Genomic DNA, 27,689 nt, shown 5'->3' with positions numbered 1-27,689 from the left:
AAATATGAAAGCACTACCCAACCAGGAGCACAGAACCTCCATCTTTTGTTTTTCCGAGGATAAAAAGATGGATAGACTGTCAAAAGTAACAAGTTTATGAAACCCAAAGATACACCGTATCTCTTAAGATTTTTTTAACATTGAACCACCGATTCTGAATATAGTACTATATGTATTATATCATCCACATTAATACAGTACTATAAAGTATGTACATCGCAAAATGACATTTTTCATGAATCACCCAAGTTCATTTCATCTAAGGACTTTTACTGTGCACTACACTGGCGTCATGACATAATTGGTCAATGTGGGTTCCTGGTTATCAATGAAACACTATATACTCTATGACCAATTGGTAAAACTAATATCAGCAGCCTCTTTATAGCATTTTAATGTAAAATTACAGAATCCTTAGCTATACATTACAATCATCCCTAGTCAATATATGTAGCTGCAAATATCTAATCTTAATAAAATAAAGACAATTTTTCATAAAAACAAGTAACTCCAAGTCATCATTAAAAATTTTTTCCTCATAAAAATGAATGAAAACAGAGAATTTTTAAGAATAATTTTGGAAAGGACAAATACAACAATCTGGTGATGCAACAAAATTAATATACACTGCATGTACTTACTCAATGTGAGGTTACCAGCATAAATTTGCTAAACGTAACTATAAAATGCACGATTCTCAACTTGCATATCGACTGGTTTCAGGTAGCAGCATGTCCTATACTGAATTTACCTCACTACCTTACCTGGGACGTTATTGATGTAGCAGCCATCAACTAATAAGTGGCCGTCAACGGGGTCTGGCAACGGAGGGAGCAGCATAGCTATCGACATTGAAGCTCGAACATAGCGCCAAACAGCGCCTGCCATGAAAGGGGGCACAAAACTCTCATCAGGAGCAGTAGTGTCTGGCTGGCATGATCTACAGTTTAGCCAAGATAACATGCAGTTTGATGAAACTTGCAATGCATTATGTGTGCAAGTGAAATCTTCCAATTGCAAAAAATGGTACTGCAACTTTGATGAGAAATATTTGTTATTAAATACAATACATACATCCATCTTTTCATTAAGAAGATTTACCAGACTAAAAGTGTAAAATGCCCAACAATATGTAACAATATGACATTTACCTGTACAAGACAGCCTACAAGAGGTAGAGAAATAACGAAACCTCCACCAATTATCACAATACTTTCATATAAGCTGCAACACAAAGACCCTGCATATTACCTACTACAACAAAAGACATAAATCTGCCTTATCACTGATAAATAAATTGATATAACAAATAAACAAAAAACATAGCACAATCTTACTTCATGAAACCTGCCTAAAAGTTATTACCAACACATTCCTGTATCAAAAGCAACTGAAAGTGCTCTAGCAAAGAAGTCCAAGTAGGTTTTGCATAATAGCAACCTGAAACTATACTAACAAAAGCACCGATAAGTGGTAACTTTCAGTCTTTAAAATGACCTACATGCAAAAACAAAGAAGAAAAATATGAAATACTTTATAAGGTATGAATCTACTCGACACTAAAACGCTGATGGTACAAACATGAACAAATCTGCCAAATAGCTTGGAATTCATTTGTTTCATTTTACCATATAGTACTGTACCAGAGCATTAGTATATATACATGTATATATTATTATTATTATTAATAGGGGTTAGTTTTTCCAGACCTCCGAGTCTCATGTAGACTCTTCTCAGGCTGGTTTACATGTATATAAAAGTATTTGGTTATGGATTCTGTTGGCCTTAAAAAGTGCCACTCAAGTAGCAATCATAACAGCTATGCACCTTCTCCTACTACTTATTCTGGTTACCGCCAAAAAAATATTAAGACAAATGTCAATTAGGAATGGTATTTGAAAATCTATTTGAATGGCAATTATCATGAGGAAATGAACATAGATTTTCAACTTCATTTTTTTACCAATTTTCAAACCAATATAAAAATAACATAATTTTATTATTAAATGTTAAAGCATTATATTTGTAAATGTGAGATAAATTCAATCACATACCTTGAAAAACTCTATAATCACAAAAATGATATTGTAATGATACAATTAAGTTTGTTCATACTTACCTGGGCAGATTATATATATAGCTGTATTTTCTGAAGTCGACAGAATTTTAAAAACTTACGACACACGCAGTGGGAGTCAGGTTGGTTAGTACCCATTCCCGCCGCTGGGAGGCGGGTATCAGGAATCATTCCCATTTTTCTATTCAAATAATTTTATTTCCACTGTCTCCTGAGGGGAGGTGGGTGGTACTTGATTATATATATCTGCCAGGTAAGTATGAACAAACTTAATTGTATCATTACAATATCATTTTGTTCATGAAACTTACATGTCAGATATATATATAGCTGAATCCCACCTTTGGTGGTGAGTAGACAGAATAGAAGATTTTAGGAAACATATATATGCAGATAATTGATATCTTGATTCCTTACCTGTTAGCATAGCTGACTTCGTGGTTACTGCCGCGTAAGTCTGCTTGTGCTACTAGAGTTGCCAGCGAGGTAGAGACCTATATAGCTGGTGCACTCCAGATGATCTGTCAACAGGGGCGAGACCACGACGTGACTAGACCATATTGACCATACCATGAGGGCTAAGAAGTAAAATAAATATATATATAAAAATATATATCACCACCTGACCCACCTAGCCAAAGTTAAGGTGTGTTAACTAAGGCTTAAGAGTTAAGAAGTCACCGTTGTCGGCGACTCAACTACTAAATTAAGAGCTCTTCCTAACCATTTTCTACAGGATAGGATGAGTGGTACTTCTTGCCCCCAAGATTGTGTCTGCAGACACGTATGCCCTAGCGAGCACAGATCTCATATGCCATCTTCACATCTCGCAGGGAGTGTGAAGTGAAGAGTTGCTTCGCTAAAACATGGTACTCAGGATGTTGCTGAGTGCCATGCTCTGTTGAAATGCTTCCGAGGCCGCGCCCCATCCTCCGGGTGAGCATTCAGATAAAAGATTTCAAATCTTTGTGCAAACACAATGAAGGGGGTGGGGGGGGGGGGGGGGAGCATTTTTTGAAAGCAACTCCTTAACACTAAAGCCAGGGTGTTCTTCGATATGGGCAAGTCTGGTCTTTTTCGGAAACACTGCAGATTGCCCGAATGACTTCGACTTTCTTGAGTTTTATGTAGATAAAACTTGAGACCCGACAGGGCACAGGACTCTCTCTGGCTCCTGCCCACTAACTTGTGCCATCCTTGATTCCAAGCTCCTGGCCCAAGGACAAAACGGGTTTCCATTCTTAGGCCACAACAGAAGGCTTAGAGAGCACACCGCCTTGTGTTCTCCAAAGCCAAAACTTGTGACGATGGCTTAAAATCTCACTAACCCTCTTTGTCGTATCTAGGGTGGTTAGAAGAAGGCCTTCCTGATCACATGCAAGAAGTTAACAGGTAAGAGAGGTTCGAATGCTTTGACATCAAGAACTTCAGACTACGTCTAAGTTCCATATTGAAAGCTTCGATCTGGACATGCACAGTCAGTCCGTCTGTACTAAAGTCAGGTGACCGACCAGTTGACCAGTCAGACGAATCAAGGACAGCAAGGCTGTACCCTGAAGACCATAAGGCACTATTCTTCGCTGAAGGATGAGTGTCTGGACTGCCTGGGCGATTCAATCTAAGCAAACCTTGGGGGTGTATCAACGTAACCCAACGTCGTCAGCGAATCAACTCCTGACTCGAGCTTCTGGTGCCAGGAGAAAGGAGCGAGGAGCAAAAAGGCGATTCAGTCCCGAAGGAAGAATGCCTGACAGTCCAACCTGGTCTCATGTTACACGATCATCGGGGGTGTATAAACGCAACCGACTTCGTCAACAAGAAACTCAGGGCTACTATATGTCGCCTGATCTCGCACGATGTGTCTGACTCGAGAAAAACAGGTGAGACAAAAAGTAGATGGTGAGCGAGATTCGAGATTCCACAGAACTCAAAAATCGTGAAGGGCTTTGTTGTTTGACAGACGCAAATCTCTGAGCACCCAAAGGCCGTCAACAACATATTTGCATATTCTTTAATAGTTGTGACTGCCAGCTTATCCCATTCTTCAGACGGAAAAGGAAGACGGTAATCTTATTCCTGTCAACCTCTCGATAGTCTGAACGTAGTCAGACTCAGAGCGGAGAGGTTATAGGTACCTTTCGAGTTAGAGTAGAACGACTCTCCGGAAAAAGTCCTTGGAAAGTGAACTAGGAAGTATGTGACTTCTGTGAATCCAGGATCCTGAAGGCCAACATGGGGCGATCAGCGTCATTGTCGCTCCCTGTGACGTCATAAATCCTCTTATTACATTTCCTAAGCGATTGAAAAAGGGGAAAAAAAAAGACTAAACATCCATCCCCGTTCAATATCATAGGATGGCGTTTAATGGTACCGATCCGGATCGAGAATAAGGGAGCAAAGAAGAAGAAGCCTCTTCGTCCTCAACATATCGAAGAGAAGAATGAAAGGGCGTCCCTAAAGTCTCCACAACTCTCAACTTACTTCTAAAGAAATATTCCACTCGGAAGTCAATAGTTGCTGCCGTCGATCGAGACGATTCGTACGGACTTTTGCAATCCTGTAACGAACCTCTAGAGGATCGTTACATTCTACGCCTGTTGTTATAATAGGCTCTTTCTCGTAAACTCGAACAGGGACCGAGAGAAGATACTTCTTAAGATATGAGAGAGCTGTGGAATATCAGAGTTGATCTGGACCACTGGTTTCCCAAAAACTCGTTTCGAGGACTGGAGGGACTACCGAATCGCTTTACTTCTTTCAGATTAAGATCCAGGACATTTGAAACCCACTATCCAGATATGCGGCACCTTCTTTCTATCACCTCAGGTGATAGACGCACTGAGAGATGTTCAGAATCATTCCTAGATCTTGAATAATATTTCAGTCTTTCCCGGTCGGAAAAAAACTGTGATCTTAATTGCAGTCTATTCGGGGAAACAAAACTTCTTCAGGAAGGAAATGGTCCCCAGCAAGCTCATCCATTCCCTCCCCGAGTATGCTTACTTCCCTAATAAGGCTGCGCTTTGCCTAAGCAGGAGAGCATATAAAAGTGCAATGTTGCGGTAGACTCGTAGTTCTATACCGTGCGGTAACGAGCACCGAAAGGATTAAGAGATAACTCTGTTGAACATAGTAAGGCAAAACGAATGCAACGTTTATTCATTCACGTAAGAAATCCCTTCAATCTTAGGCTAAAGTCCGTGATTGTAGGACAGAGATACAGTTAGTCAGTCAATCCCGCAGGAGAGACGTAACCGCCAGCAACAGAGATACGGTTAGTCAGCCAATCCCGCAAGAGAGAGAGAGACGTAACCTACCGCGCATGACAGCGCACGATCTGTTACTGGTGGCTCAGTTGGACTGGAGGACAGAGACAGCGTGACAGCAGCAGCCAGCAGCTTACGAATGTCGTCTCTTAACTTTATGTCTGGGTTGCCAGCTACCCTATTCTACGAAGAAATAGTCCGTTATTTTTTGAGCAGATAGACTCTCAAGCTGGTATATTTAGGCGAAACAGAAAACGCTAAATATATAGATGCGTTTGTGTCGTCAGAACACTACCATACAACGGTAAAAGATAAATCGGAAACTCCTGGAAGGCTGCAGGGAGTAACGGATTAAATGTTCTTAAAGCTAGACAATAGACCTCTCGGTTGCCATTCGAAGAGGTAACTACAGCAAGCGTATATGACTTGAACCAACCAACCAGAAATAAAATAACGCAAAGCAAAATGATTGTTATGATACAATAAAGTTTGTTCATACTTACCTGGCAGATATATATATATATATATAGCTGAATTCGGAAATACAGCTACATACATATCTGACAGGCAAGTTTCATGAACAAAACTTAAGAGAATCGAAGCAGTCAGCTCAAGCTTCTTATGTTATTGGACATAAGCGTTTATTGACGTAGTCTACAAGTCTATTTCTTGTACGAGTCTGCGAATGACGAATGAGAGCTCTTCCGAATCTTGTCAAAAAGAGCTTATTCGCTTACGCAATATCAAGTTAATGAGATGTTTGTCAATGAGAACTAATCCATTTACGGACAAAGAGATATTTTGTCAATGAGGGGATGGGTACCCACTTACTTGACAAAACGATAGTATATTGTCAATGGGGGAAAGTCACTGAATTGACAAAACGTAATCCAGGAAGTCGAGCATTTTATTTTTCCGATTCCCGTCTCAAACGAGGAAGGGGCAAGAATCCTGTTAAGAGACTAGGCTTACGGCAGGGTGAACGACGATGTTCAAGTTCGGCAGCGTAGTCCCGACTAGAAAGAAACTAACAAACCTATCATCTGAAAAAACCCTTTCAGATGGGCTAAAAAACTTGCAAAATTATCCTGGGAAGAGGAAGAAATTCTCCAACCAGCTTCCTCTCCCGTATCACAACTAAAGCCTGCTAAAGCTTAAAATTTATTGGCAGTATGGCAAAAGAAGTCCTATCTTGCGCTTTCCTGAAGAGCGTCCTTTTGATGAGTACCTTTGCAAGACTCCTACTGAACATTGCCGAGAGTCCTGACGTGCAGGACATCGAGCCGTTTTACCTAACCCGTAACTGCCTTATCGCAAAGTCTTGACTGCGGTAGAGAAAACGAGATCTTCCCTAGAGCTTTCCTTAACTCCATCCACCACCTTTGCGAAAAGCAATAAAATATTGACAGAGATCTCTTGAATTCACGAAACCCGAGGTCTTGCTGGGTTTCGAAGACGAAGTTGTCTGTTCACTTTAAGCTTCCTCCGAAGCACTGCTTACTTCACATTCTTTGCATGTGAGGTATAAGGTATCACCGAAGGTAGAGGTAAAAATTCTTGAGGCCCAAATTCGTAAACAAGAGCTTGAAGAGTTCAATAGAAAAGTTCAGCCAGACGACACACCTGGCGTGCGATGGCGCGCGCGCTCGGCGTCCACTGGCGAGCAGTGAGCTACGCTCGGCGTCCACTGGCCAGCAGCGAGCACGCTCGGCGTCCACTGGCGCGCGCGGAGTGCGCTCGGCGTCCACTGGTGCGCGCTTGGCGTGCACCCGCGCGCGCCTGGCGTCCATCCGAACGTCCCGTCCAAGCCGAGCGTCAAAAGAAGCGTGCAGAAAAGCGTCACGCTCCTGACAGGCGTCAAAAAACAAGCGAGATACATTTTCGGAGAGAAATCCGACTGCACGAAACAGTCTCAGGAGAAGGGTCGATCGTGCGAGAATACGAGGGGCGACTGGCGAGGGAACGCCTTCTTATTCTCACAGTAACAAAACTCGGACGTCCGCTCTCAAAAGCGTTCGCGTCCTGCTACTAAGACTTCCATTTTCATAATTTCTCGGGGGTGGAAAGACGTACACGTGATCAGGCGACGTTCGCCTTCTTACTTCTCACTGGAACGCATAACGAGAGAGAGAGAGAGGACGTGAAGCGTCCTCCTCTACAAAGCTTCTATTTAGAGGGCGCGAGTCCTTCCGAAAGCTCCAACCCCTGCGCGGGGAGGACGCTTCGGAGGACGAGAAGCAATCCTTCAGGATTCGTGCACGTGCACGCACTTAGGCAGTCTGGGGATTTTCATCAGAAACTGCCGAAGGCACGCCAGATCGGTGGGGGTTCCTCGTAACCCTCCTTCGTATTTCGACTGCTCTCTCCCCGGGTCCTGGGAGTCAAGCAGAGGTCCCGGCCTAGAGGCGAAAATAAGGCCGATCTGACGCACCCTCCACTACACAAGGGGCACTGTCACTGCACTTAGCCACTTCGCTATTGCTCTCTAAAGCAAGCACTTTCGATTCTAAGATACGAATCGAAAGAGTATTAGAGAAAGGGCAATAACCTCTACAGACACTGTTTAGGGCCCGAAGGCAACATTACAGGGTTTATATGAGAAACAATAACAGAAGTAGCACTCTTCACAACAATGAAGGAGAGCGATCACCTCTCGCAGACAAATTCATAACCCGTAGGCCATACTACAGGGTTAGGCAAAAAAAAAAAAAAAGTCTACAGGAAGGTTAGCAGGTTCACTACCCTGACTTTTGTTTACTGATTAATTGCGTACATACGAATCATACGTTTTCCTTACGGAATTAGACATGTTTACTGATTAATTGCGTACATACGAATCATACGTCTTCCTTACGGAATAGACAGTCTCACACTCCTCACATGACAAATCTCAACCAAGAAGCAAGACTCATACCCTCGTGCATACCAAGTGCGGATCTACCGAAGCTTTCGGTAGCCACACCCTGATCTTTGCAGACAACACCCTCTGAAACTAGCCTAACTAGATTCAGATATATTTATGACAAAAATGAATCAAATTCAAATTCAATTTAAGATAGCGTATATCTAGCCACAATTCCAAGTAAATAAATTAAAAGACAATAAAGATACTTAGCGGCAATGAAGTTTCCAAAATCTAAGACGGAGGTACTGGAAACAGGTGTTTCCAGCACCGGCGACAGAAAAATTATGACTGGAAAGGGGGGGGGATTGGTTCAGACACCTGCCAGCCGGCGGGTGGGTGGGGGTAGATCACCTGACCTACCTGTCGCATTTGCCGCGAGTTTTGAATTCTGTCGTGACGTCAGAGACGTAAGCTAAGTATATATCTGGCAGGAAAGTTCATGTACAAAACTCTATAATCACAAAAACATCTGTACCACCACCAAAAAGGTTTTAACCTGAAAGGCCTTGCTGATGTTCAAAACAAATTTTATTTATAAGAAAAAACTATTTTATGAAAGTTAAACGAAAGATGGATGTGAATCTGTGAGTACAAGTACTACTTTTTTTTTTAGCTTTATCTAGGTATAATTATATACCAACTAATCAAATGTGTGTCATCAGCATTCCAACATTATTAAAAATAAAATGAGTTTTTCACCGTGATTAATAATCAGTAACACTCAAGACCAAGCAAATATTATAAGACATTAAAATTACAGGTGTCTCAGTGACTGTGCTCCCATTAAAACTCTTGGGAATGCAAAACAAAAATTAAAAACAATCATAAAAGTTCACAGGACAAAAGAAATTTCCACATTCTCGTGATAAAACCTCCAACTCTTCAAACATTCCCATCTCTCCTTCCACACTAAGAACAAGACCAATGGTGCCATGGGTGAGTTTAGAATTAGTACTGTTACATGAACTCAATTTTCACAAGCCTCAAACTGAAAAACAATGTACGTAGTGTCATAGCCTGCATCAAAAACACTGGAAAAGGACCCTTTTTGATAGCGCAACCACCGTTCATCCTCAAAGAAGCAAGCTACTCTTGTGGTTCCCCCCCAGGGTTCCATAAGAGGAGCAACTCCTTCGAGGACTTGCAGCGATGACCAAAAAAAAGGTTTTTCCTTCGTCAAAACCTGTTTTATACATAGATGAAAAGAAGACAAAACTTACACATTGACAATCCTACATATGTTCCAACATCCCCAACAAACAGAGATGATTAACATCAATTATTTCACTCGTTTCACTCCTAAAAATAAAATCATGCAAAGACATTTTCCTCGTCTTCTAATAAGTAAGAGATTGAAAGGGGCAACTATAGGAATGGACCTGCATACATGACAGTTACAATTACTCACTTCTACATGCATGGATAAAGTTAGCAGTGAGCTGGACAAGGCACATGGACTTGAACATGCAGCATTACCTCTGTAGGGTTTGTTGGAAAACACAAAATAAAGGAAGGAACATAACAGAGTATCAAAAGCCAGAGGGATGGATGCTTAGCAAGTCTGCCTTCATGAGAAAAATCTGCAAGCAGAGACACAAATGATGATACAATTATATTGCCTAAACACAGCAACAAAAATTGGGGCTAGAAAAACAAAAAAAAGAGAGAGGGAAAACTTCCGTTAGTTCATAATACTTCACATAATGACTAAAATAGGCTTAAATTATGCAAGATCTGTAAGTCAGCAACTGTTTTAAATTTGTCATTTCACTCACTTTCCTTACTCATGTCTTGACCACTGAAAACCCTGACAACGAAGCTTGGATTTGAAAATGTGGGCAAGTGCTTGGCAAGAACGAGAGTCCTCTCTGAAGCCCTGAAATGCTTCTCGAAGGATTAAATGCCATGTTGAATCTGTATTCCCAAGAGTCTACTGACAATGACATTTCAAAGCTCTTCATCTCAAAAGCAACTCAATTTTTGTCAAGTTTGTTATTGTGAATTATACCATAACTTGGATGTACAAAACCCCAAAACTAAGTGTGCTATAATTACTGCCCCGATACACCTATACCTGGCAGGTTGTTGACATAGCCGCCATCGAGTAGCATGTGCCCGTCATGAGGATCGCAGAGAGGTGGCATATACCACGAGAGGGACATAGATGCTCGCACGTACCTCCATGTGGTCCCTGCAATACCCACTGATGCTTAATACATTTCCTCAGCTATCATCACTAAAACAGCTAACACTGACCAGCTAATCACTGTACAGATATTGTATAATAATAGCTAGTAGCAAAATCAACAAAAGAACCATAAGGGGGACACTGCACTAAACAGCTTGGGTAAAATTTATGTTTTGTAAAAGCAAACGAAAGTCATTTTAAAGTCAGCACTGCCAAAAATGTAAAAAAAATATATATATTATTAATCAAACTTCAGTTTGCATAATCTTACCCTTAACACTACTGTACAAGTTAATAATGCATCATCATTAAAAAATGATTATGAGAGAGCTTTAAACTGCTTCAGTAATACAGAACACTTTCACCTACTGCTTTAAAAAAGAGAAAGCATCAGAAAAAATGTTTATTGCTACTCTAAGTTTTTAGAAATCAACTCTTGAATCATCTAGAGGTACAAAATCACAATCTTGCACACAAAAAAACCTTCTGCTTTATGAGTCGCATCAGGATTTTAAGAAACTGTAAAGCAATGCATTTAAAATTATTCCTCAACACAGTTAGCTAAGTAGTAAGGAGTACATCTGTCTTACAAATATGACAAGAATAAGATGGAGTTTTCCTTACAAATAAAGATATTAAGAGTATTAAAATATGTTCCACAAGAGCTACAGAAACTAAAAGGAGCTTCCTAAACCACAAACTATAAAAATTGTACAATACAACTTCAACTTCAAATGGAAGTCCCCTTAAAGATACAGCCATAATAACTATGTTCCCTACAGAAAGAAAAGTCAGTATAGAATGCATACTACTTACTCTCCTCTTAAACAACTAGCCACTAACTTGAGCAATCTGTTCAGTGCAGTGCATACAGCTCTTAGACTTTGGTTGTAGCTATGTTGAAAATAGTACATTGTACTGTACTGTACTTCAAAAGTACCAGACAGTCCCCGAGTTACGGTGGTCTTGGTTTACAGCGTTCCGACTTTATGGTGCTTGGCTCACAGTGCCATTATTTATTCTTATCATTACTGTTATGTTCCACTTGACATGTCGGGAATGGAAGCCCCACTGTAAACCGGGGACTACCTGTATTGTACTTCAGCATACGATATGTAAAGCCCAATGATGAAGCAAGTAGTATATTAATAAATTTAATCATAATCCAGAAGCCTCTGTGATTTTGGAATAATTACTTTGGTATAGATACAAATATGTACTGAATCTGGAACAAAAATGCACTCGGGTAACAAAAAAACCTCAGCCAATGCCAAGAGACTCCTGGCATTTGCTCTTGAGTATAACTTTCGTATCTAAGAAACAACTAGTCACCCCTTGAAAATTTTTTTTTATAGAACACTGTTATCCAATCTTTGCACCATCCCCAATCATTTTCTTCACACAGTGCTTACGGCTGTGGTAGTATGGTACTAAAGAGAATTCCCAGTGGGGTGAAGTAAGAGCTTTTCTCCTAGATTTCCCTCAAGGGATGAAGACTATGGTACAAAAAGGTCAGGTGTCAACCTTGGTTACTATTATTACTATTGTATTATTATTTTTAAAAGGCCAATGACAACTCTGACTAGAAAAGCAGAATTACACAAACAAGGACCCTAGTAGGGAAACCAATCCAGTGTGAAAAACAAAATAGAGAAGAATAAACTACAAAAAAAGTAGTAGCATAAAAATAAGGTAAAATCATAGGAAAAAAAATTATACAATGCAAATAAACCATGAAGTTAGACGTATGTCTGCCTTAATAAAAAGATTAAGAGATCATCCCTCAATGTGGTCATACTTCTACTAAAACTTCTAAAGAACTATGCAGTATTAAACCTTACATAAGAAAAGGATTCTTATTTTAGGTGGATATCTAGTTAGTTCTAAGGGGCACTTGGTGTAACCTAGGATGATCTAAATTTAAAAGATTTGAATTTTGACAGTGTTTGAGCACATGCAAATTGAGCTAATCTTGAAAAACTTTCTCAAAATACAGATTACTGTTGCAACTCAGGATATGTTTCTCAAAGGTGAACTTTCAACTGAGAACAATACCAAGAATTTTAAATGAGTTGTAAGTAGTTGAAGAAAGACAGTAAAGAGGATATCTGGAGGAGGGGGGAATCAAATGTCCTAGGTCTACTAACAATCATGCTTTGAATTTTGTCTGAGTTTAACTTCAACCTCCGTAATTTGCATCATGCACTAATATGACCTATATCTCTGTTACGAGATTCAGCAACTATGGATGTATAATGAGGAGATGAGATCAATGCAGAGAGATTAGCATCATCTGCAAACCCAAACTTTTTTTCAAGAACAAACCACATATTGTACATTTACAAAAAGTAACGTGCCAAAAACACTACTCTGAGGAACACGATATTCCATTCCTCTAGTCCCTAGTCCCCAATAACCACCACTCTTTATTATTCAATAATAATATTAAGAAATGGTTCATCAACACAGCTGCCTTTTGTCTAAGTTTTAATATTGTGGCTCATACACATTTATTGGATGTAAATGTTTTCTCCTCAATTGTATTATGAATGCTCCTGTTTTAATCAAATGTTTTCTCCTGAATTGTGTTATGAATGCTCCTGTTTTTATTCATCTGGTGAAGAATGTGGGCCAGTGTGTCAGTCCTAGCTTTTCTTTGGTACTTCTGCAAACTACTCTGAAGGAAAAAGTTCTCTTGCAATAGGAAAAAGGTAACATATCCAGCTCTCATTTTTGAGTCAGCTCTTCTCTCCAATTCTAAAGTTTCTCCTCTACCCATCCTCTAGGCAAAGTAAAAATAAAATCAGATTCCCTCCCCCCTTTCTCCCAATAATTAATAACTCTCAACCTTCACAAGTCTCAATCAGAGGATTTAACACTTTTAAGAGTTAATTGGAACAAAGTTAGACTTGAATTTGTTGGATAGAACTGAATGGAAGGGAAGTTCAAGGCTGAAGAGTTGCTATAAAGAAACTAATATAAAACAGTACACAGCAGGCTCTACACTCAACCCTAACTTAAACTACGGCAACTTCAGTCTACAGGGTCTATGCTGGTAGGCAACAGCTTCATTAAGGTGAGTTTCTCAGATTCTTGGCATAGAGGTATTTCACTGATGAAATGCATTTGTATTTTCTTGGCTTTGCTGATAATTTTCTTTTTAATTATGCTCGTTAATGTCAGATGAATGATGAAAATTATTTTTCATGGTGGCTGTGTATAAATCTAGTCTTTCAAAGGAATAACCTTAATACTACTGCTTTTCAAGTCATCCAAAAAAAAAGCATAAGAGCCTTCTGCAGATATTACACTTTATGCAAAAGAAAGATGACAAAACCCCAAACCCAAACACTACATACAGAGAAACTTGAAAACATAGCAAGGTAATGTGCATCTTCCCACCATCTCAGTAACTTGGCTAGTGATGCAATAACACAATCTTGTTTGCAAGGTTATATTTGCCTGAGTGTGACCTGGTAATTATAATATAACTTGTATTATAGCCTTTGACTCTGATGAATGAAACTACATGGTCCTATCTGAGTTAATTTATATGAAAATCTATAAAATGTGCTTTATGAGTAAATAGTACCTTCAATAATGCACAACAGCTATAAAATGGAAGCTTCTGACTATTTACAACTGAGAACTGTAGTACATACAAACATTTGAAGGTTGATTTTTTCTTGTTGACATAAATTGTTTAAATATCGTATTTATTCTAAGAATATAATTGTGGATTTTAACTTACAATTTCTGGTCACAGTACAGTGATGTGCTTTAGTTTAACCACTGCACATTCTCAAAACCAATTATAAAATTGCTCTTTGTTAACCCTCTGACTCCAACTCCAACCCCAAGGACCCTAACAAGGACGGGATGTGTATTTTCAGCAATATTCAACTTATTATTTTGACCTGTTGTTGAGTCTTGTTTCTGTTCTTAATCATATCTCAGCCTCAAAAAAAGTACAACTACTCTGCTTTAAAATGACACCAGAATTGAATACCATAGCATGAGTATAATAACACGCCTCTCAAACATTCAACAAGTTCTCGAACCCTGTTCTTTTTTGTATACACAAAGAAATTAATCACAACTACAATACTTGGACTCAATTTTCAATTAACCTCACAAGTACTATCACCACAAAGCTAAGACAGCTATCTTCACAAAACCAAGCCAACAATCTTACGAACACTGGAACAAATGCAGTGTGACATGGAATGAATTATAAAGCATCCACCAAGTTCAGCCAACAAAGCTCAGAAAAAACAACTGAAAACTTGTATCCTACAAGTTTTCAGTTTCCTACAATAAATATCTGCTATTCTAACTACAAATCAGAAGAGTGACAGTAGTTGGTAGACTTTTGGACGAAAAGTACAGTATGAAATGGGGAGACGATTACTACAACAGTAGAAAAAACAACAATGCAAAAGAAAATTTCTATGTCACCTGCAATGCAACATACTGAAAGTACAAAATACAACTACAGGATAAGCAGGACACACAATACTCTAAATGCACTCCAAAGCAAGGAAACATAAAAAAAGTATAAATGTAATGCATCTCTCTCTCTCTCTCTCTCTCTCTCTCTCTCTCTCTCTCTCTCTCTCTCTCTCTCCTGATGGCTCAATTGTAGATGGAATAGAGATCCTAACCAAACAGATACTTTGACATGGACTGCTGGATCTGGAAGTATCAAAAATGCATAAGTTACTGTTTAGTCTTAAGTCAACACATGAAGAGAATATCCTTTACAATCACAAAGACAGCTATGAGAGAAACAAAATCACAGTAGTACACTAATCAGTCCAAAATTGAATCCTATAGTAATGTGAATTTGTTCTTACTCCTACAGACATATGACTCACAATTAGTAAACCACAAAAGATGTTCTATGAATAAACTAAAGAAAATGAAGAAAGGGCCCAGTACACATATTCAATAGAAACAAGGATACACAGACAGACAGACAAGACAAATGAAACAGATGGAAACATCTCCCTTCAAACACATCTTTGCAAGATAGTCTACCTTTGTGCTAAATGTGACTGAAATCCCTTCAAAGTTGTCATAGGAATTGTGATGAAAGACAGACAAGGAGGGAGAAACTGTAGCTGTCCCTGCACACCAACACTGTCAGTATCAATTTAATATTTGTTTACACATACATACAAAGATACATACATACATACACACACACACTATACTGGATGTAAAACCACAGCACTCTAACACCCAAGAAAACAATGCAAAAAGCACTGAAAACAAGAAACATTCAAGTTATCTTGGCACTGCATATAGCAAATTAAGTATTGTAACAACTTATAAAAAATTATAAACTGCATTTCACAAAATTTTAAAATGAGGAGGAAGAGAAAAATCAAGTGAACAAGGAAAATGTTGCTTTCAATTAAGACAATTTCACCGATTTAAATAGCAGAAAAAAACGAAAATAAGGATGGAGAGAGGTCAAGAATGGTAAAACTATAGGGGTCATGTTATATGTAAAGTTTATATTGTATGTCTCAAAAAGACTCCATGAACAGTATGATAGAAAAAGGAGTTAGACTGAACTCCACAGTGTTTCTCAGCAACATTTTGTATATTCCATGATTGGCAATCTACCAAAAAAGGTGTTTCCGAGTGGAATGAAGAGTTACATCATGAAAATATTATCCCGAGAAATGCAAGAACTCTTTATTTATAACAAAATCTGTGAGCAGAAAGTAATTGCTTCCATGAATACTGAATGAAGTCTTATTTTTTATAATTTGCATTTTCATTTAAACAATTCAAACTTCACACTAGAATTAAAGAACCATAGAAACAAAATGAACTAAGAATAACCATATGTTTAATCAGGTGTTACTTTACTCCTAGCTGAAGTACTATTACATAATCATGTGGTACTTTACTCCTAGCCGAAGTACTATTACAGTTTCAGCCAAAGCATATGGTTTTCCCAAGTTCATTTTATTTCTATGAGCCATTCAATTCACAGATTGCTCTCAGGTTACAAGACGAGAATCTTTTTACTTTCTTCATGTTATGTGCCCTCTTTCTTATTTGCATCTGGCTCAAGCTAGATAATTGCACCACAATGCCTGCCTCTTCCTAAAAATACATAATGTTATCTTGCTTTTTAGTGCACTGACAACTAACTACCAGTGAATGGAAGAGACGTCTCGTTTACTGTTAAAGAGGAAAATTATAACGAATATGTTTTGGATTTGCTAACACTCACTGACCCAGTGTCAAGACCTCACTGTCAGATATGAATGAATAGACTAATCATGAATAATTTTTTACTACAAAATTTAATAAACAGAACAAATCACTTCCAATATTAGTGCTTTGAGAGAAAGATCTGTCACCACCCAAGAGGGAAACTCATAATGCATGCTTGTTTTTTGCTCTGCGAACAAGTGTCATTCATGCAGCTATCACAGGCTCAGCTTCATTACAATAAATAAATATAAAATCTAACTTTTTTTGAAAACAGAATTATAATTTATCCCAAAATCAGAGTCCAAGAAGTTCCTAGAAACTTCATTCCCAACTCAAAAGAAAACTGTCTGTTGGTTGGCAGAATGCACATGAGACTCATGAATTCTCAAGTTCCTGAGAGTTAAGAACCTAATTTTTTTTGTCTAGCCAGCATAACTGGAGCTAAGGAACCCTCTCACACATCCTGTCTGCCTGCCTATTGCAATATATAAAACTTATTTGGAAAAATAATTTCAATAATTTTAAATATTTTCACAAAGGCAGCAAAAATGAAAACCCCATCAGTGGATATAAAAAATAGCTTCATAGAAACTTCACTGAAGTCTTCTTTAATGCCCTAGCAAAAGATGAGAGGGGCTAAAATGGAGAAGTACCAGAGATGAAGAAGGTAATACTGGAAGTGCCGGTGATGAAGAATACTGATACCGTAATTATGTAGAAATGATTGAGCAAAAAGCCTAGGGAAAATGAAAACCTACTTATGTACTAAACACATAAAAAACTGAAGCACTTTCTCTGTCTGAAATCTGAGGCGCTGCAAAATGCATATGCAATGCTGCCAACCAAAAGAGGACATTCTTTTGAACTACGAATGCAGTGTCTAGGAAATTTATGACCATCAATTTGCTCTATGAGTAGTAAGACTGCTGTAAAACAATGATAGATCACAGTCTTATATATGGTACAGGCAGTCACCGGTTATCTGCGGAGGGTTCCGTTCTTGGCGGAGCGCTGATAAGCGAAACCTGCCATTAACCAAAACTTGGCAATTTATGGCACTTATGGCACTGATATTCGGTTCATGGTGCCTCTGTTAGATATGTTATGGCACCATAAGGTGCCTATAAATGGAACTCAGCCCGTTATGGCGCCATAAATCGCCAATTTCAAGGCACTAGACAAGCGCCATAAAACTGGATCGCCACTAACCGAGTCCGCCGATAACCGGGGGCTGCCTGTATAAGGAAATGTTTGTGTTAAGCAATGGCCATCTCTTATTTTCTAATACTGTAGTAGTCTAGTGTTATGTAAGTAGTTTGTATTACATGATTACTAGTATTTTAGATCCTCAACTGGCAGGAAAGTTAATTTCTGTATATTGTCCTTATTCTACGTCTCTGTTTTTGAAGACTTATTAATTTGAAGTTAGAAAATTCTATCTCTAAATGACTTTACTGCTGTGATTGACATAAACCCACTGTACCAATTTTCCCATAAATACCTATAAAAAATAAAATTTTCACTTTCAATTTATCGTGTTCATCCTTGACAAGAAGAGATTTCAGTGCAAGTGAAAGAGGTGAAAATATATGCCATAATAAAACTGCACTAAAAGGAAGAGGATACTGGTCCCTGTCTCTCAAAGCTCCACGTTCCCTTTGACACCAAATTTTATTTTGCGGAGCTATCAGTCTTAAAAGAGGTCTTTTATAAGCACTACAAAAAATTCAAAGGCAACTAAAGCTGTGACAGATTATACATCAGCCAGTTCTATCCTGAGCTTTCTCAACCTTCCTTTACAGATTCCTTCCAAACATATGAACTAACATTAATACCTACAATGGCACAGTAATAACAATGTGATGCATACAAAACAATGCAAATGTTACAATATTAAATTCTGTACAAACAATATTTAAGACTATTAAAACGAAATATTTAAAAACTGGAAAACAAAACCTATCATCTTCTATAGCAACACAAAGATTTTGTTTAAATATTTTTATCTTTTCAGAGCCTCATCTTCACTGGGATTTTCTATTTATAAATTTATTTATTGAAAAGTTTCCTTAAAAACCCCAAATTTTATAGGGACAGAGTTTAAACTCCCACCCCCCATCTCAGATCCTCCAGACATCATCCAAAGGCTACTCAACTTTAGATGTTAATGGCTATCTTTCATTAATTTAATAATTTTCTATGTCATTTGATATAAAAATTTCAGAGGGTCAATTTCCAAAGTACCATTCAACCACACCTGTGCGTTACATTGCTGGTTCTTAAAGGGCTTATCCAAATATAGAACTTTTAGTTCAAATGATTCTTATCTTCCTATGCAATTCACTTCTTCTATTGTTTCATTACTGTAACACTATTCTTGCATTTATAGACTTTTTATTGCTCACCCAAATGACTTTCTACAAAGGAGGTGAAAATTGAAGCATTATATTAAAGAAGTTGGACAGCTAAGTAGGAAGAGAAAGGGACTGCAATGAATCATCAGTACCACATACAGTATGCTGCACAAGGCTTACTGTAAGCAGTGCTTTCTTTGAAAGATTACTAACTTGCAACGTTTTGAATAGATGATATTCCCTCCTTAATATAAGAACTAGGGCTACCAATTACTATTTAGTTACACAAGATTACTTTATCTTAACATAACTATCAACAACTCGGTACGGCATAATAATATTGTTCCATGCACATTTCACAAGAATGAAATCTAGACATCAACTGTGCATAGTACATGAAAAATAATGTGCGTTTCTGTCTTCATATCCTAATAGTGCTCTGTACATACACATACAACTTCTAAAAGGGCTGGCAGAGCTATAAAGCTACAGGGTAGCAACATGAATACAAGTGAAGTAGTAGAAAAGTGTCATTCCAAAATACAAAATGGATACAACACTCAAACACAGAGAAAGACACAGCCGCTAAATACTGCAGAAGCAATTGATTACACGGAATAACAGTTATCCTTTAATTTCTTTCATACAGACACTAAGGGAAGCTTTTAAATCAATGCATCTCATAAAGCAATGCTTCATTTAAAATATAATGAATTTTAGGTTTGAGAGATATTTTAAAAACCTACAGACTGTGAAATCAAATAAACTTGAACCAGAAATCTTGTACAGTTTTATGTCAATATTTGTATAGATCTACAAGACAATCCCCGTCCCCTATTCCACTAGTTTAAGAGATAACTGAAAGGTCGATTTTAATCAAAATCAAATCAGTTTTCTTAAGTCTTGATGGGTAATAAAGTACCTTTAATTAACACCATATACTCAAGCAATCAAGAAGCCATGCACTAAATATTTTTTAAACTTTAATCAGAGCACAGCTCTGAAGAAAACCCAGATATACTTGCATCATTTCACAATACAAAATTTTAATTTTCCTGCCTACCACATACTGTAAATCCTTCTTCACAATTACGTTCATACTTAAATGTTCCTGCAAACTAGTACACACCTCATGCAGGCAATGTATGTTGTGCCTTAATTATTCCAAGGTCAAAAGATATAAATCTACTTGTAGTGACTCCATTCAGTTACCTAAACTCTCAAAAGATATAAATAACACTACACCAAACCTACAAGTTATATCTCCAAGTTCAAGGGAAGTATTGAAATGTCACCAATGGTCAATGGCACATCAAGCTAAGAATAGGTATTTAAATTCCATGAGTAACCTGATCTCCAAACCATTTAAGCTCTGCTAATCTGAAAACACTAACACCCTGGCCTCACCTAGGTAACATTCATTAATCAATGTTTATGAGGACAAATGGATACTTCATATACAAGTCCTAGCATTCAGAGAATGACAAGACTTTTAAACATAATTATCAATACCTATATACTCCACATAACAATAAGCAAGTTTCTTAATTATTTCAGTACCAAAATAGGCACGTAATCTGAACACACGTGGGCACAAAAGAGTATTTAATGATCTCTACTGCAAAACAAATACCTTAACCATGGATCCAAGGAGATGAAAACAATATAGTAATGACCATATTATAGATACTTTTAACATTTATTGCCATTGATCTTCCAATGCACAAATATAACATATTTTTTATTCCCATCATGCTTTTACTAAGCATGAGAAATGAATTCTTTGGTAAGGCTAGAAAAATGCTGATAACCAAACTAATATGGCAGCATATGTAGTATTCAAAGGCAAAACTAGTTTTTCTTTGTCACGAACTCATTTATCCCATAACTGCCTTATTTTCATGGGCAAGGAAATAAACTGTCTGACTACCTTGTAATGTTCAAGATATGAGAGGCTCCTACTGCACATACCTAGACCTACTTGTGATGCTCACTTTACTACTCCTCACTATTCCATGTTACTTATGAGATTCAACACTGTTGCTCCTCCAAGGAACAACTTGTTAAAGATTATCTTTGCACCATCAGTAGTTCCATTGTTTTCATTTCACTGTTTCAATTAACGTCATCAGTGCTTCCTTTCTGTCTGTGATTTGATGTCTTTCTAAGCAAATATATCTTCAGGAGGGGCATAGGTCTCCATGTCTCCATCTCCACTTTTGTTTGTCAAGGAGCATGTTTCTTTAGACGATGTCTCGGCTCTGTCATGTCCACCAACTAGGTCTGAAAGCCAACACTCTCACTGTAAGAAGAAGAGAGCCAGGAACACTGCTTCTCATGTCACCGTCTCCTCTGTTTCTGATATTTCCCTGATGCCCATGAAGGCCAACCACTCTTCCAGCATGCACAATGCTCTCTTTATAAGCTCTATCGCTACCATGAAGGATATTCTATCCACCTCATCTCCTCTTTTACTTTTTAAACTTCTACTACCTTCGGGCTTGCATGCTACTATTTGCCTCCAATTCTGACTTGCCATATCCTCTTCCATCATGCTGATCCCAGCACTGATTTGAAATCTGAGAGCCATTGGCTCTTCTCTTAAAACTTCATGCCCTTCATGGGACCCCTTGACTACACCTTCTCCCTCCCCTGTCACAGATGGCCCCTTGTTTCCTCCTCTGGCTACTCCCATCACTATGCACCTTGGCCCACGTAGAAGATTAGTGCCGTTACTGAAAGCATTGCTAAAGGTGTTTGCAGCATCCCTTCAGCTCCTAGCTGCACCCACTTTCTAGCTTTTAACTTTCCCTCCAACCAAACTTCCTTCTTCAACCTAGCTGTCAAACCTTCCTATTACTTCTTGGTGCACCAGTGGAGTGTTCTAGTTCACCATTAGATCTTTGCATTTTCATTTCCTTCATTGACTAGATGTCTTTATGTTGCTGTCTAACAACTCCATCTATCTCTTTTCTTTATCTTAAGCGATGAATGAGCAAATGTGCCCCAGTACTTGGCTTGACAGACTAAATTTCAAAAGTCAATCATAAATTAACTGCACCTCAATTAGAGGATATCCATTCCCTAACCTCTATAGCTAGTGACACAAGAACCTCCACTTCCTGCCTCTACTGTGACCATCAAATCTGAGAAACATTTCCTCCATCTCACAGTTTCTGAAGATCATTTTTCACAGAGAATTTTTTCACGCTAACTTCAAAATCAGAGGGAGTTCCCTCCTTCCTTTCCTGCACTTTGCACAAATAAAAGTGGAGTAAATGGAGTGTATGTACTGTGCATGTCTAGGAGTGCCCAGCAGGAATCTCTCAAGTTTTGAATGGTACAAACTGGTGAGGGTTATCCAGCCAGCAGACAATCTCTGAGGGTTATCCAGCCAGCGGACAATCTCTTTCTTTTTATTCAGGATTGCTGTCTACAATTTGTAAGGACCACAAATGTGGGCTTAAGTCAATAGCACCTCTTTCAGTGTAATTTTCAAACTTTATGTACATGTAATTATCAAAATTAGCCTTAATTGTTTTGAATATACCTAAGGAAAAATGTATTCATAACAATAAAAAAGTTATGGGGATTTTGCCTGAAAAATATACTGCATAAGCAAATTCAGTTAATATCTAAGATCACTGAAACAATTATATTTCATTTGTGCAGTTAAGTTACACATTCAAGTACTAACTGTATTGCATCCCATTAAGTAATTACATGCCACCATAATTTTTTCAACGTCCTTGGTTCCAAGATTTATATGCTTCATTTGTTGAAAAAAATCAAATAAAACCAAACATCCAAAACCAGTTACCAAAGGCTGAAAAAAATGCTATGATCACAACTGACTGCTCTAATTTCACGCTGCAGTCAACAATCAAGTTACAATAACTAGTAAATATTAAAAAATTCTTAAAAATCTTACCATGAGTATGAATTCTGGCCACTGAATCGGTGATGTCCGTGGTAAGGGTGAAATATGGAAGCCACAAATCTTCTATGTTAGTGTCACCCAGCGCTTCGTGGATGAGTTTGTTAAAGCCAACGGCAGAGAACATGGAAACTTCTGGGTATGTGAGGTCTAAAGCCATGCGCCATTTACTTGTCATTTTCTGAAAAGGGTTTTTTACTTTTATGCCTTTGGAGAACCCTCCCCTTGGTTAATGATATCTACGGTAAAAAGTTAGCAATTTTCTTTCATGTAGTTAGTACTACATTCATAATGCACAACACTAAATACCTAGATGAATTTTCCAATGCTTGAGACTCTTGCAAGGCCTTTAAAATTATGAGAACAATACATACAAACAGAAGGAATTGTCTAATTTTCATGTAACCATAAACAATTTGGTACAGTAACAACAAAATTATTACTACTACAATGAATTTAAATACAATAGAAAAGGCCTTCGTGGGATTCTATAAAATGCGGCCTGGATATCCCTTTCACGTTTACATAAATCTAAACAAACCTCTTGTTCCTTCAAGAATCCCCATGGGGGAAGGGAAGGAATCAAAATACATCTGGGGAAAAATTAATATGCACCTGTAAATGTTTTGAATTTGCACTACTCACCATACTCCATTCTCTCGCTTTCTGCGTTACTCTGGTGAAGTCTCTCTCAAGGCAATACAAAGCGCCATACAAGGCGCCTATACTAACTCCAGCAACCATGTCAATAGGAATCCCAACTTCCTGAACAATGAAATAATTTGCAATTATCAACAAAATATATAAACAGCACAGCTCCAACAAAAGATTAAGGGTAGTTTACTTGTGCTACCTATACTGTATTCATCACAACAATACCGTCCTAGCATTTATCTCAACTTCACTAGTAGTGTATGGACTCCAGACTCGGCATAGACAAGTAACAAATTTACAGGATTTACACCCAGGAAAGTAAATGCAGACTGTAAAAAATATCTTAGATTTTTAGATGAATGACAACTTTGTCTCTCCTTACTGAATATCCTTCCTTTTACCTTGATGGCTTTGATCATGCCTATGTGTGCAGCTCCTCTCGCACCACCGCCACCAAGAACCAAACCTATACTGGTGCCCGTCAACACTCGAGCAAGACGGCAGAAATCACTGTGAACATTGGGCTTTGACGAAAATACTTTTTCTGTGTAGTATTCAATCTGAAAAATACAAAAATTTTCAATTATTACAAGAAATGTCAAATGTCCATAATACTGTTGCTTGAATACTGATGTACAAGGATCTTTGTATGTACAGATTTTCACTGCTCTCCCTGCAAGATTAAACAAAACATACAGCCCTATGCTTTTCAAAATATTTCATCAACTTTGAATTCTCCAGAAAAGTAGCTTCTAGTCTAGCGCATTACAATATAAATTCAACTTGACTGCTGTTGTATTTTGCAACTTGCTGCAATAAGATATACATACATCAAAATTTAACTGAACACAATTTTACTCACAATTTTTGCAGGTGGCCTCTTTTGATACATGCGTTTTGGAGCCTGGATGTGATAATGAGACTGACACCACGAACGCATATTGAGCCATCTCACAGTGCCAGAGGGTGGGGGTCCATCTTCACGATGAAGAAGAACTAGCACCTTTTGAGTTCTCACAGCCATTTTCTGAGCATGTTTCTCGATCTAGAAAATATAATTATACCGACAAATGTCAGATTGTATTGTAGTATTATCTGAGATCACAAAGGTTGGGTAAAAATATGTAATGTATACAAAGGCAAAATAAAACTCCAAAATGATAAAAGAAGTGTATATAAAAACATTATGTAAACATAAATTCTCATGATGAATAATGTACTCTTGTTTCTAGTTTGGTACAATTTTATTTGAATGATACAAAACAAATCTAAGTTCAGCATGTTTCTGTTTTCAAAAAGTATCAGAACCTTTACAGAAATTATTTGAACTAACCTTGCCCATCTGTGGATCAGTATCAGCCAATCCCACGATAAGTATTACATCAGCCTGGCGAATACAACGCTGTGTCCAGACCGTGAGTGACGAATCACACTGATACAGTGTAACTCTGTGTTGATCTTCAATGTGGCCAAGCCACGATATAAGTTGGTATTCATTGGCAGACTCCCATATACTGGTTCCTAACGAGCGAACTACATATTCTGACGTTAACCTCACAGCTGGACCTGAAATAATTAAAAGTCCATGTCATTGGGTTTTCTAAGCAAACAGCAGCATTCTTAAATGTTATAAGGATTATGCCATGAATAAATAACATAAGTGATTATGCCATGAATAAATATCATAAGTGATGAAATATCTCAAATAATTCACTTTAAAAAAATAAGAAAACAATAATACTGGTTATCAATCATATTAAAATTAGCATAATCATGAAGTTTTATATGAATAAACAAAATTTTCATTGCACAGAGTAAATTTACTCCACGTAAACATATAAACAAGTTATGTCACAACACAAAGGACAGATACAGAGTTATGAGAATATCAAAACAAATTTAGGTTTCTAATATAAACCACAGCATTTCATTGAAGCCTTCTGCTATAGCTCAGATTTGACAACTATATAAACATTAGCGAAAATGAAGAACCTGCTACCTTAGGTGTGAGAGCTTCCTCAAATGGAATAAGAGCCCTATATCTCTGATTGTCCCAGTCAGTATGAAGCTTTGCTCTGAAATAGATACATCTACTACACCCAATCAAGCAGTGGGAAGCACTTGAGGTAATGGTTTGTGTTTATACATAAATTATTCTAGACACAATAAATACATGAAACACAACATCCTCACTAGTGGTGAATTCATATTTGACCAGTGACCTACAACTAGGACCTAGCCCTTACCTTACTCTGTACTTTGGCTTCATTAGTGGAGTATGAACTGCAAATACAAGGTCTCTAACCTTTATAGTACAAGTGTGGAAAGGCTATATTCTTATTTATCTTCTGACCCCTACTGACCTGTTACCCCTTGGATGGTAAACATTTACCTTGCATAGCATGGAATCCCATTCTGAGACCAATTCTAAAGCACTTACATAACTAGTAGTGCTCCCCGCAAGTCCAAACAAATCACTCACATGAAAATTTACAGACTGAACAAACTATAATTATCACAATGTTTAAATAAAAATAATAATTGTATATTCTAACTGCCATCAACAAGATAAAAACATGGGACAATGCACTGTGAGGACCATTATACAGCTATTGTACTAAATAAAAAAACACTGCAGAGTAAGAAGTTGAGACCAAAAATGATATTTTAATGATAAGATAAGGTTTCACATATACTTACCAAACAATTACATTAGCTGTATGCTTTCTTACCCGGCAGTCGAAAATTCAAATTCCTGGCGGCGGTAGCAGCGCTGCCATCGTTTGTGTAGGTGATACAGATCCCGCCCACTTTCGGGAATACCTGGCACTGCTGAGCTTTAGACTTCAATTCGTTTGAGCCGCAACGTCCATCTGTGGGGAGGAGGGAGGGCTCTCATTATGTAATTGTTTGGTAAGTATATGTGAAACCTTATTTTATCATTAAAATATCATTTTCACATAAGTGACTTACCAAACAATTACATTAGCTGACTCCACATTACCCGGAAGGTGGGTATATGGACAGCTTTATGAACAAAAACAACAGTCATGTGCTCACATTATATATAATGTCTGCAGTACCTTATCTTGTGAGAGAGCAGCTACAGGTAGATACTTCCTCTGGTCGGCGCTCTCATCACATGTAGGAGACGTGGCAGTAAAGGCCAGGGTCGTCCCTACTAATGGTAGGACTTTTGCAATCATGGAAGTTCACTGATGATTGACAAAAACAATAATAGTTTGCCCTTGCCCTGGGCGAACAGACCAGATAACACTACACAACACCATCACCTACACTAAAAATGATATGATACCCTTAACCAGATATAAAAACTGGTGGGTACTTCAGGTACATGTACCCCCAGGCTTCCCATAAACGCAAAACACCTCAAACTCAAGGCGAGGAGACAGTAGAGGGTAAACACTGGCTCCCCCCCCTATGCTTCCTCTCCCAACACCATTTCCGCTACTGACACCTGGTGAAGAACTTATACAGATGATAGAAGTCTTCAGTTTTCTGGATTGGACAATTACAGCGTTAGCCAGAAAAATGATATTGTTATGTTACAATAAAGTTTCATACATACTTACCTGGCAGATATATACATAGCTAAGACTCCGTCGTCCCCGACAGAAATTCAAATTTCGCGCCACTCGCTACAGGTAGGTCAGGTGATCTACCGGCCTGCCCTGGGCGGCAGGACTAGGAACCATTCCCGTTTTCTATCATATTTTCTCTCTTCCACCTGTCTCCTGCGGGGAGGCTGGGTGGGCCTTTAATTGTATATATCTGCCAGGTAAGTATGTATGAAACTTTATTGTAACATAACAATATCATTTTCATACAATCAACTTACCTGTCAGATATATACATAGCTGATTGGCACCCTTCGGTGGAGGGTAAGAGACAGCTACTATATGGAATAGACAGGTAAACAACATATGTTGTAGGTATAAATAAAACCTTGGTTCCTACCTGATAGGTGGTAGACTTCGTGGGTGTTTGCCCAGTAGTCTGCATCACCTCAAGAAACTTTAGCGAGATATATGATCTATGGCCAAGAGTTCT

General features: G+C 38.1%; 1 protein-coding gene across 3 annotated transcripts in view; it reads right to left on the bottom strand.

Annotated features, from left to right (window-relative positions):
- LOC135227103 (neuropathy target esterase sws-like) overlaps positions 1-27,689 on the bottom strand; it is a 97,946-nt gene that overhangs the window by 22,008 nt on the left and 48,249 nt on the right. Inside the window, exons 12-18 of one of the 3 annotated variants that reach the window (XM_064266962.1) lie at positions 26,351-26,491; positions 24,952-25,184; positions 24,481-24,663; positions 24,020-24,178; positions 23,610-23,729; positions 22,959-23,145; positions 765-881 (exon numbers count right to left, since the gene is read on the bottom strand). In XM_064266962.1, coding sequence (XP_064123032.1) covers positions 765-881; positions 22,959-23,145; positions 23,610-23,729; positions 24,020-24,178; positions 24,481-24,663; positions 24,952-25,184; positions 26,351-26,491 — 1,140 coding nt within the window. Of the gene's footprint in view, positions 1-764; positions 882-10,322; positions 10,440-22,958; positions 23,146-23,609; positions 23,730-24,019; positions 24,179-24,480; positions 24,664-24,951; positions 25,185-26,350; positions 26,492-27,689 lie in introns of all 3 variants that reach the window. The other 2 variants (XM_064266961.1, XM_064266963.1) reach the window with 2 other exon arrangements.

Source organism: Macrobrachium nipponense, chromosome 15 (assembly GCF_015104395.2).
Source record: "Macrobrachium nipponense isolate FS-2020 chromosome 15, ASM1510439v2, whole genome shotgun sequence".
Classification (NCBI taxonomy): Eukaryota; Metazoa; Arthropoda; class Malacostraca; order Decapoda; family Palaemonidae; genus Macrobrachium; species Macrobrachium nipponense.
This window is presented reverse-complemented; position numbering and strand designations above follow the sequence as displayed.